This window comes from Rhamphochromis sp. 'chilingali' (assembly GCF_963969265.1).
Source record: "Rhamphochromis sp. 'chilingali' genome assembly, chromosome: 13".
In the NCBI taxonomy this organism is placed as follows: domain Eukaryota; kingdom Metazoa; phylum Chordata; class Actinopteri; order Cichliformes; family Cichlidae; genus Rhamphochromis; species Rhamphochromis sp. 'chilingali'.
In genome coordinates, this window is record NC_137940.1 from 34796135 (window position 1) to 34807848 (window position 11714).

General features: G+C 40.9%; 1 protein-coding gene across 1 annotated transcript; it reads right to left on the reverse strand.

Moving 5' to 3' along the window:
* Nucleotides 1-3227: 3227 nt before the first annotated feature.
* On the reverse strand, nt 3228-11714 carry sash3 (SAM and SH3 domain containing 3). Its single transcript, XM_080901255.1, has 8 exons — nt 11491-11714; nt 9909-10004; nt 7658-7792; nt 6879-7014; nt 5695-5852; nt 5037-5249; nt 4807-4951; nt 3228-3954 (listed from the first exon to the last, which is right to left on the reverse strand). The coding sequence occupies exons 1-8, from the start codon at nt 11545-11547 to the stop codon at nt 3695-3697; spliced, it is 1200 nt and encodes a 399-aa protein (XP_080757381.1). The 5' UTR covers nt 11548-11714; the 3' UTR covers nt 3228-3694.

Genomic DNA, 11714 nt, shown 5'->3' on the forward strand with positions numbered 1-11714 from the left:
TACATCTCCCAGAGTTTGTAAAAGTAGAATAGGAGTCAGAGGCTTCAGCTATCAGCCCCTCTACTGTGGAACCAGCTCTCAGTTTGGATTTTGAACAAACAGACATGAGACAGACATGTTTCCGCTTTAAAGGTTAAACACAAACTTTTCTCTTTGAGGCTAACAGTCAGGGCTGGATCAAGTGACCCTGAACATCACTTAGTTATGCTATAGACTCTTCATGTGACTCCCTGACTCCACTCACCACTTTTCACTTCCCATCTGTTTATCTGCCACTGCAGTGTGTCACAGTTATTGGTTTTTATTTAATTTGATTTTAAATTTAATGACATAGTTAAATGCTGTCTTCTTTCTGCAACAGTAGGTGTTTTGTCCCATCTTCCTGTGTGCTTTTCTCTTCTCTTTCCCCAAACTGGTCACAACCGATGACCATCCCTTCCTGAGCCTGGTTCTGCTGGAGGTTTGTTCCTCTTACAAGGGAGTTTTTACTTCCCACCATCACAAAATGCTTGCTCATAGGGAGTCGTCAGATTGCCCGAGCTTTGCTCAAATTACTGTAGGGCATTTAGCTAGCAATATAAAGTACTTTGAAGCAACCTTTGTGATTTGGCACTATATAAATAAACCTGAATTAAACTGAACAAATCAGTCTGGACGAGCACAAACACAACAGCCAATCAGAATCAGGCACAAGTTAGAAAATAACAAGTAATAAATGAGTAAATAAATAATTACACATAACAAATGTGAGCAAAAGCTATTCATGTTTTTTGTGTCCTCAAGCATAATTTATGGTCCCACAGATACATCTGTGCACGTTTCCATTTGGACAGCCTGAGAACCTACACAGATATTTAGATGTTGTAGTTTCTTATTCACATGCAGTGTGGTAATATCTGTTGCTTCATACACAGTTTAAATTGTGTCCTCATCATTTAGAACTAGTGTTTCACTTTTCATATAAAGATCAAATAGCAGATGTGCTGCACACCAAACTACAGCATGACTAGATTAAACTTTGTCCTTTTCCTCAGCTGAGCAGCCGCACAGAGCTGCCAGCGTGGGTGTAAACTCCCACAGATGTATATGCTATGTATAAAACATACGAGAAAATGGTTTTCACACAAGGACTCACAGCTAGAAGACCAAAATGTGGGAAAAATAAATCGTGTTTATCCCACAGGCAGATATGATCCTTTAAGATTTACCCAAATCACACTTTTTGAGATATTTTTTCACTGAATTATCACGAAACGGATAAAACATGGAGGGCAGAAACAGTAACAGAAACAAGTGTCTCTATTACATTATAAACATTGAATTTGGCGTGTTTTACTGCTGAAAAACTGATATAGTCCTAATAATGAAAAAACTCTTGCTGTGTCATTTTGAGTGTGACTGAAATTTATTTGCTAAATATATTTTAGCAGCCATAGAATTTCATGTGACTATCCCATGTACTTTTTAGCTATGACGGCTAAAATCAAGAGATGCAAATCTTCAGCCTTCCTCTACATAATTTAAGGTGTGTAACACAAAAAATATTCATTGCAGGGAGGTGAAATTGTGCAGACTTTCATTAAACGGACAAATATTCTACAAAAACAGCCCTTTTTGAACAACTGCATACCATCTCTTTGCCGTCACTGTTTTGGTGGATTATTGTCTCCACTTTGCATTTTTTAGATTCAGTGATTCACAAGAAATGATTTGCTGATCAGGCAAATCGCTCATCTAAAGAGAAGCCATGGCTCTCATGTTCTAATGGCAGGGTTTGCTGCGAATTGTGGATTTATTTTAACTCTAAGCTTAAATCCGAAAACTGTTCTGAGCGCTAAAAAAAAGAAACCGACCTCACCGTCACCTCGCAGTATGGCCCTGAAGTCCAAACATCTACATCCTACCTTCTGTCAGCACAGATAAAACCTCTGAGGAAGTTGATAACCCACGCTCAGTTTATTTCCACATCTGGAAGCTGCTGGAGTCACGGAGATATCCGCTGTGGAAGTCATGACAACCGCACGGGGGGGCATCAAGGTTATCACAGTTAATTCAACCTAAGCTAAAAGTAAAACTGAAGGTGAGAAAATAAATTTGAATAAATGAAATACAAATAAAAGGCATCAGTAGTGTAGCTGCTCCATCGTCCAACTTATTAAACAAATACCATCTATATACTAATCTATATTGCAGGATACTATTATACTACCATCTATAACTCAGATAGACTCACCAGCAACATTATTAGGCACACCTGTTTCAATCACATGAAAATAAGTTCAAAAGCTGCATCAGAATCAGGAAGAGAGGTGATTTGAGTGACTTTGAATGCTGCATGGTTGTTGGCAGCAGTCAGGCTGGTCCGAGTATTTCAGAATCATCTCCAGGATTCACAGAGAATGGTCTGAAAAAAGACAAGCGTCAGTTTTCTGAGCTTAAAAAGGGTTTGTTTGTTGATGCCAGAGAAGATTGGCCACGCTGCTTATAGTTGATAGAAAACTATAATCAGTTGCAACCAGTTGTTTCAACCAAAATGTGAGCATGTTGAAGGAGATCCAGCAGCAGAAGACCACACCAGGTGTAACTCTTATCAGACTACAATTCATATGGGCTCAAGATGTTGCCTGGGTGACGAGTTTCAATTTCTCCTGCAATGTTTGGATGACAGCATCAGCATTTCGCATGAACAGCATGAAGGCATGCATCCATCCTGCCACGCATCAACGGTTCAGGCTGCTGGTGGTGATGTCACAAGATCACAATCCAACACAATACCTTTGGGATGTAGCGGAACAAGAGATTCGCATCATGGATGTGCAGCCAGGAAATCTGCAGCAACTCTCTGGTGCTATCGTGTCAGTACGCATCAAAACCTGTGACGAATGTTTCCAACACTTTGCTGAATCTGTGGCTTCAAGAATGAAAGCAGCTCTGAAAGCAAAAGAGAGTCCAACCTGAAACTTGTACTTTTATGTGAGTGCCTATTACAATAAAACTAATACAAACTAATCGGATAACTAAAAGTAAAACCAAATGTTTTAAAAAAAAAGAAAGTAAACATTAAAATTGAAAATTAAATTGAAACATGGCAAGCGAAACTATTTGCTTCACAAATGATGAAATGATGATAACTTTGCAAAAGCCTCTGGATACAGTGTGTGCGCTGACAGACTCACAGACAGCTATTGAAAACAAATGTGAAACAGTAGCAATTAACAGCTTACAGAATCCACATCTTGATGACAAATTTTCTTTAATTTTTTTATATTTACAACACTGCATCCTAATAGCATGAAAAAACTGCTGTAATATACATTATAACTTGCAGCAGTTGTATTCAAGTTACATTTAAGTATTTTACATTCTTAGACGTAGTCTCAGAGACTACGTCCCATGAAAATGGTTTTAATATGTACCATTACGCTCAGATACATTATGATAAATGATGACAAACAACTTTATAAATCAAACAACACAATACAAAAAAACATTCATTTAAAATAATGTGTCCAGCTAGGACAGATGAAACAACCAAAACTGTGCCACTTGCTCAACAGTCCATGGCTATGTGACTATTGTGTTCATACAGTCTGCTCTTCTACCATGAAGAGATATTTCAGTGGGATTAAATCTGCATCCACAGAAACCCAGAGGACCAGGAGTAAGAGAAGTTTGACAAGTTGTCCATCACGTCTCAGGATCCTTCGTCCACTGTCAGCCCCTCCAGCTGCTCCTGCACATTCTCCAGCTGCTCCGTCTGGCTCTCTTGTGGCTGCTCGGACTCCGGCTCATGGTTCTCTACCTCTTCCTCCATCTTTGGCTCCTCGCGTACACTCTCAAGATTCTCTGAGCTCTCAAAACAACCCGAATCCCGCGGCTCCTTGGCGTCCTCCCCAGATGTTTCCTCCTTCTCCTTCTCCCCCTCCTCCTCTTCTGGCTCTAACTCTTCTTCAGCTACACAAGCACAAAAACAATCACAGTTTAATATATAGAGGTTTACGCCAATCCTTTTTATTCTTCCTGAACTCTGACAGGTCCTTTCATCTCGCTCAGCATCCAGCAGTAAAGGAACAACACAATCATTCATCCGGAGTCACTTTGTGTTCACCTGGTGAATCTAAATCCTAGCTCACTCCTGTTCAGCGTTGTTTATGTTCTCTCAAACCTCCTGAGGGAAATCCACTACATGCAGGCAGCTGACTGTTATTTGCTGCTGTGTTAGTGCATAAATACGGTGGGACAGCAGAGAGTGAACCAAAACAGTAAATCTGTGGGTCAGATGGCTAAAAAAAGAGACAAAACTACTAGTATTTAATGCTCAAACAGCTGCAGATTCAAGAAACACTTGCAGGTTTCTCAGCACAGATAATCACTTCCATCCGTTCACATCTCACCAAAGTGATTGTAGTGTGTATGAAAATTAACTCCAGCTATAAGTTAATATGCTGCAGGTTAAATTACTTTCAGTGGTTTCAATGAGCAACGACTCTAATAGTAAGGAATCATGGACAGTCATCACTGTGGTCAAAATAATACAAATAAAGGTTATTGCGGTTTTGGGGAAGTAGATACTGATTCATATGAAATGGTTTTGAGTGAATTTTAAAGAAAGTTTAAATTCACAAACTGTCCTTCTGCAGCAAAGATGAGCCAAGATATTAAGACGAAGCACTGATAACACAACGTGAGCCATGAAGTGCACCTGATTGTGTAGTTGAAGCATAAAAAAATGACAAAGTGCTCCTGAAATCAGCATCCTTTGATTAGATATTATGAGCTTTGCAGCATCACAGTGTATAAACTTACAGTCTCTCAACAGCTCAGTGGCGTTCAGGATCTTGGAGCGCTGCTCTGGGTCTGTGATGTTCAGCTCATTCAGGTGAGACTCCTTCAGCCCTGCAAAGTCCTCCAGAGTCTGGAAACCATGCATGGACAGCAAAGAACTCAGCTCCTGCAACATGAGAGAGAATAAGGTTTACATCTCTGCGATCAGACAGAGGTGACCATCGCAACAGTTGCTCTGCAGTTTCCCTCACCATCAGGCCGATGCTGTCCAGGACTTCCTCCAGGGATTTGGGTTTGGATTTGGCTCGGTTGGCTTTTCTGCTGCAGCGTTTCCTCCTGGTCGGGGGGCTTTCGTCGGGCAGGAGGTTCACATAAATGAACTTAAAGGAGCCCACCTTGTTGTTGAGCTTCCCGGTCCAGGTGCCCACGGGGGGCTTCTCGATGATGTGGATGATGTCCCCTTTCTATGAAAAGAGAGAGCATTAATACTGGCAGCCTGACAGGAGATAAAAGAAACTCACAAAAGACAGAATTATGAGTTTAAATTAAAGTCTACGATCATCTCAAAGTTTCGCTCAATATCTGATCAAAAATCTATCCAGTGATTTAAGATAATGATCACCAGTGTAAAAGCTTTGAAAATATGAGTTTATAAATATTTTAAGAACCCCGTCAAGCAGACTTTTCTGATCACACATCATTGTATAAACTGCACTGAAATGATATTTTATCAAAGGGGGTAACCAGTAATGGAGGGTCTTGTAGATTAAACTCTTCCTTCACGGATGATAATCAAAATGACCGGTCTTCTTTTACACAGCTAACAAGCTCCCTGGAGGACGCCTCAGTGAGACAGCAAACGAGGCCAAATCGCAGCCAGTGAGGAAGACTCCCCCCTCCGAGACTCACTTGGAGTTTTAGCGAATCCACATCGTAGGGGCTGGGGGTGAAGTCGGTGTGGACCACAGCGCGGCCGCAGAACGGGCCGTTGTAAGCAATGCCGTTCTCCTCCAGTCGCATGCTGTCCCTCTGGCTATATCCACTGTCCAGGCTCTGTCTGTCGCTGTCTGAGGAGGACAGATAAGAAGCTGGGTCAGATTCATCCTGAGGCCTTCGCCTCTGCCCCAGAGGTTTAAACACACTGTAAACATCCCTGTATGACTCCAGGAATCATGCTGATGGGACACTGGGCCTTTGTACAATATAAAAGGGGTTTTCAGGCTTTTATTAAAGTAATATGGCATTTTACAAAGATGTCAGACCTCTAAATAGCATTTATAACATAAATATATAATATTAGGTTGGACTTATTAACTATGAATGCTGGATAATTAAGTCAAAGCACTTTTCCTCCAGTGGGAAACACGGCCTTTTGAAGACTTGAACAGTTACAAGAACATTTTACTGGGAAAACTTCCCTTTTCAGTCATCTGTAAAATGATCAACTTGCTACTTTCAGTCGCTCCCTGTGGTTTTGCCACAGCGGGTAGCTCCGTATGTTTGATTTGGCAGATTTTTTATACCCTTCCTAACGCAACCTCATAAGGATTGGGTTCGCCTCTTGGGATCAAACTAGGCATCGTTTGCTTGTTAAGTAATTATGAAATCCCTTAAATTGTGTAAATTAAGAAAAGCGGTGGCACTCACAATTTAGTTTAGCTTTGGGATTGAGTAGCACCTGTTTGGGAAACTTTTCTACCTCTGTTAAATTACTCCAACAGCAAAGTTAAGCCTGGTCTAACATTTTAACACTGTTTTAACAGCTATAATGCCGAAGACTCTCTATGCATCTGACCGAGGAAATCAGGTCGACTGAGTCAGTGACCTCCTTTAAATCTAAAATTAAAATACACTTTTAGGGGAGGAGAGCCTTTCCTGTTTTTACTTGAGTAAAAATCCTTCCTTTAAAGAATTCGATAGTCAAGAATCTAGTTTATCATTATAATTATTGTCTTGCTGTTAAAAGAAAATTAATATCACCCTAAAAAAGTATTCAGTGTATCCTTGGGCCACACGCAGTCTGTCACATCTGTGTAGTCGGACCTCCTGTTCCTCTCACACAGCCTGAAGTAGTGATTTTTTTTCACACTTACTGCCAGAGAGCTGGCGGCTGATGGGGCTGGGCATGGTGTCCTCCGAGCCTGTGGAGCACACCGACGTCCTCTGGCCTGCACTCAGATCTGGAAGCCAGTCGGAAGGGACAGGAGACAGCTCTTCACCACTCTCCCCCTGGGGACAACAGTGCAAGTCAGAGGTCAGTTCACATTTACCTCCCATACATAATAAAAAAGTCAAAGAAGTGTCTCATTATCTTTGTCTCAAACTTGTTTCATTACCTTGGAAAATACTTTTAGGCATCTGTCATTGATTTGCAGAAAAGTGAATTCTTCTTTAAAAACACGGTCTGGCTTGTCTTTGTGCTAACAGACATTAACCTTTAAATGACAGATTGGTGGCAGTCTGCTAAATTTAAAGCTCTGAACTGAGTGAGCATTATACCAAACTTTGGTAGGAGATAGACATGAAAAAGCAGAAGCAGTGGAAGAGGGTTTATTCAGGCTCTTTACCCAAACATCAGCATCCCCACAAATCTAAAATACTTGATTACAAGAAGAGTGCACAGCACTGGCTGAACTGTAACATTAAATTCTGCAGTATGCTGTATTTTAGTTAAATCTAGAAAACGTTGCATGCAAGTTTTTGTGCAAGGTAAAAGAATAAACCCCTCTGCAGTACATGGATTTCTCCACAAGGTGGAGACAGATTCAAGTTTGTAGTAGTGTGAACTTTTTTTTTCCTTTTTTTTTTTTTTTTTAGGTATGCATCACGTGTTAACCTTTGGATTACTTTGTGAAACTTAAACAGTCTTTACCCCTTCTTCAGCTAAAGCCTTCTGCACCATCTTGGACGTTTTGCGGGTCATGGTGCGTGAAATGACATTGCGCCACTTCTTCCCCAGTTTGCTGCCACTTTTCACTGCTTCCTCTGCAGTCACACCATCTGCTACCTGGAGAAAAGGAGAAAAGGGAAAACCACCAGATGAGTTTTCAGTGTTATTTAAAGTCACTGGAATTAAGGTTGAGAGTAGTAAAAAAAAATTCAAATCTAAGCCACTGACATGAATTTCCTCGGTGGCATGGAAGCCAGGTCATAAAAATTTTCTCACAGACTAAGAAGAGCGTTTGTGGTAATGGGGTTTGCGTGCGCACATGTTACTGCCATCCACAAAGTATTTCTCTGTCTCTCTGTAGCACGAACACGCACACACAGACACACAGTTTTAGAGAGTGTTACCAGACTCCATCTGCAGACAAACTGTGTGAAATTGCGTGCTTATTACTGACATCTAAAAATGTCGTTTTCAGGCTTTTGAGGTAGTTAACAGCAGAGACGGGCACATAGCTTAATCACAGTGATTATTAGTATCATGCAGATCCTAAAAAGCAACAGTGGGCGCTTGTGAATTAGTCAAGAGCTGTAGCCCAAAAACTTAACATTAAGTATTAAAAAGAGTGCCAAATAGACAGAATACATCAAGACAACAGATGCAGTTTTATCCTTAAATTGCTGTAGGTAAAATAGATTTGTCAGGTGAGTTATGAAGAGCAGCAGCAGAGAATTCCTAACAGCACCCACCTGGTTAGTGGTCACGTTCAACCACCATAACCTTCTACTAATAATACCCACAGGTTTCTGTTTTGGTTCTGCTACTCAGGTGTAGTTTTGAAGCATGTCGTATTAAGACAAGCTTTTTTCAATGAAGTCTACCATCTGTCCACATTACCTCCTGATTAAACTGTTGTAATTATTTCTATTTCTTCACCAATCGTTACTTTATCACCTGCAGGGTGTACAAAACACAGAAGCTCGTCGTTTCTCAGGAAAGAAACAGTGCGATCACATCACACCTGTACTGGCCTCCCTGCACTGGCTCCTAGTCCATTGCAGGATCCAGTTTAAAATTTTACTATTTGCTTTCATGAGCCCGAGTGGTTTTGTGCCATCCTACTTAACCTGGTCTGTAAACCAGCTGCTTTTAGAAGTTTCTAGATCCACGCTCAAAGTTGAGTCGTGTAGTAGTTGAGCAGGTTTCCTGGGTTTTATCATGCGGTCTTATTTATTTGTATTATTGTTTATTTGATGATGTTTTGATATTTTTGCAGACTTTAGTGTATTTATTAGTGATGTGCTGATTGGTAATTATCTTTGTATTTGGCATAACCTATACAACACTTTAGTCAGCTGATATTAACAGAATTTTGGGGGGTCAAGCTTGGCTTCCCTGATTTAAAAATCAATACTAGATTTGCAAACTAACCACAAGTTTGTCCATTTAGCTCCATTCCCTCATATTCAGTGAGAAATGTCTTGATTTGAAGCCAATTTTGGTACAAATATGAAATAATTTGGCCCTGGAGAAGCCCTCAAAGCTTGTCGTGCACTTATTCTTAATGAAACACTATCATGAAGAAACGCTGCCGTTTATCGGCAGTGTAAACATTCAGTAACCACAATGACAATGGCAAACCCACGTCTGCAGAGACCGCTGACAGGGGTGTAACAGATGAATTCTCAGCAGAAAGTTTTAAGCTCAGAGTTGACGTAAATGAAAAATAATAAGGCCAAATTTAAATGGATACACTCTTCGGGGGAATACCATTTATGATTTTCGGACGGAGAGGCTCTCTGCTTGACTAGACCGGAGGACATCCTGTCTGCATGCTGTTGTCATCTGGGGCTCTGTGCAATGCTTCTCATTCTTACTTCCTCTGTAATCATTTCTCTCTAACTTCCACTCAGTAACCTGAATGTTGCTGGGAAATTATTAATATATTCTGTTAATTTTAAAAGTGTTATCATTTGTTCACACGTGTAAATCAGGAAGCACCAACTGGGCACTTCTGTAACAGTCATAACTTAAAAAAAGCTTCCACTTGACCTCTGGTGGATGCGTTATTTAGAGAAGGCCACAGTACGAGAGACGAGGAACAATGTAACAAAATATCTGGAGGAACTGCTATTCAGGAAGTTAAAAGAAGAGATAAAATAGGTATTTTTACTTTTATAAACTGATGTTTTGTATATTTTGCTTGTTTTGGGCAAATCCCAGGGAAGAAACTTACATTCTCCTCCAAGCTGAACTCCTTCTCTGACACAACAGGAGAGGTAGGCTTGGGCTTCATGAAATCCTTGAAGCTGCTGGACCTCTGCAGGGTGAGCTGCAAACAAAATGTGCATTGCACTTAAATATCATGAACTCATGAACAGCAAAGAGGATCACACAGTTGTTCAGTGGTTTTCTGTGGAATAACTGATAATGCTGAACTTGCGGTCGTGCACACAGTACGATCTTATCTCCTCAAATTTGTGAACAGAAGGGGTTTCTTAGAAGTAATGTGTGCCAGTGTTTCTCCACACACTGTTATTGAAGTTGAAGTCACGGCTAATTGAACGTCTGCACGGTGATGTGGCTGCATCTGATAAGGTTTTACAAAGGTATTGCAGCTGTTTAGCAGGAAACACAAAGGAAATGATGTGCGGCTAGATTCATTAGGGTTTCTGCAATAAATAGCTCGTGTTTTCAAAAGTGGCATACACAAGACCTTGGGGGAAGGACAGGAGCACCAAAGCTAAAATATATACAAGAACATGATTTCATCCTCTCAACAACATTGGTTTTTTTAATTCTTTTTTAGTTCAAACACCAGAAAGGCAAAGCTCTAGTAATTTTGAGCAAAAGAGACAAATTTGACTCATTTTTTTGCATATTTTCCAGATTTAGACTTTCTTGTAGCTGTTGTGGAAACTTTTTGTCTAATTTTCCATTTAACCACGCCGCCGTGCAACATCTTATCGCAGCTCATCCTTCTCTCTCTGCTCAAACCACAGGAAACTGGCAAAGCTTTAGCAACTGCTGCCAGCCAATCATTGCAGACATCCAGCCAGCACCGGTGGCTTACGGTCTACCTTGTAAAGTTTAACCACCAAAGCTTAACCTTCAGCAGTCTTGGGCCTCAGTGACATTTAATATGACAAGTTCTGGTGGCAAATGTTTCTTTTCCCATCCTCAGTTTTTATTTAACAGCCACAGACCTTTCAGCTAAATCAATCTTCTATTAAAGCCGACAACCGCAGCAGTGACATGAGAAGAACAAACGCAGCGAGTTGTGTAATGACATGGCGTGAAAACGACCGCGGGTGGAGAGCTGGATGGAAAATAAGAGCACTGGTGTCAAGTGTAGGAGGTTCACTATCTTGATAGCAGCTGAAGACAAAGTCAGCAGAAGCCACAAAGCCTTCTCTGACTCAAACTACATCTGCAGCAATGATTCACCCTGCCAGAATAGAGGAACTTTACTTTTCTAAAAATGTACCGAGGCTGCAGCCAAAACGGTAGTTAGAAAAGGTAGGAAATATTCTGCTTTAGGCAAAAAGCTGCTGCTGAACCTCAAGTGTTGTCTGTGTTCGTGTGCGTTCAGCTTAACCGCAAAGGTCTGAACTAACCTAAGCTGACATCCTGTGTTGAAAAGATGTGCACACAAAGAAGACAGCTGATGTCGAAGTGCAAACAAGTGTGTGTGGCAACAAAAGTCTACAAAAAGTAACAAATATAAAAACTATGACTTTCTGTTTAATATAAGCATTTCTAAGTGTAGCTGCACAGACACATCAAAACAAAGAATTACAGCAACCAAAAAAACTCACCTTCTTCTTCTGCACCTGCTCCTTCTCTGAGGCATTTGATGGCCTTCGCCTCAACATCTTGTCCCTCTGTGATCCTCAGATCTCCCCGGACAGAAAGCTGTGGGAAAGTTGGACCCGCTTTAATCACCTGAGGATTTCTGTGACTGCGCGGTCACAGCCCGAGTCTGATTAAAAAACTGAGGAAGCCTGTTGTGTGCTGTGTTGCTGCCGAGTGAACTGCAGAA

Excerpts from the sequence above, each read along its gene's own strand:
- sash3 (XM_080901255.1), bottom strand. The coding sequence starts at position 11,547 with ATGTTGAGGCGAAGGCCATCAAATGCCTCAGAGAAGGAGCAGGTGCAG. Across the intron at positions 10,005-11,490 it reads AGCAGGTGCAGAAGAAGAAG|CTCACCCTGCAGAGGTCCAG; the intron begins GTGAGTTTTTTT and ends TTTTGTTTGCAG. Across the intron at positions 7,793-9,908 it reads AGTTCAGCTTGGAGGAGAAT|GTAGCAGATGGTGTGACTGC; the intron begins GTAAGTTTCTTC and ends CCTTTTCTCCAG.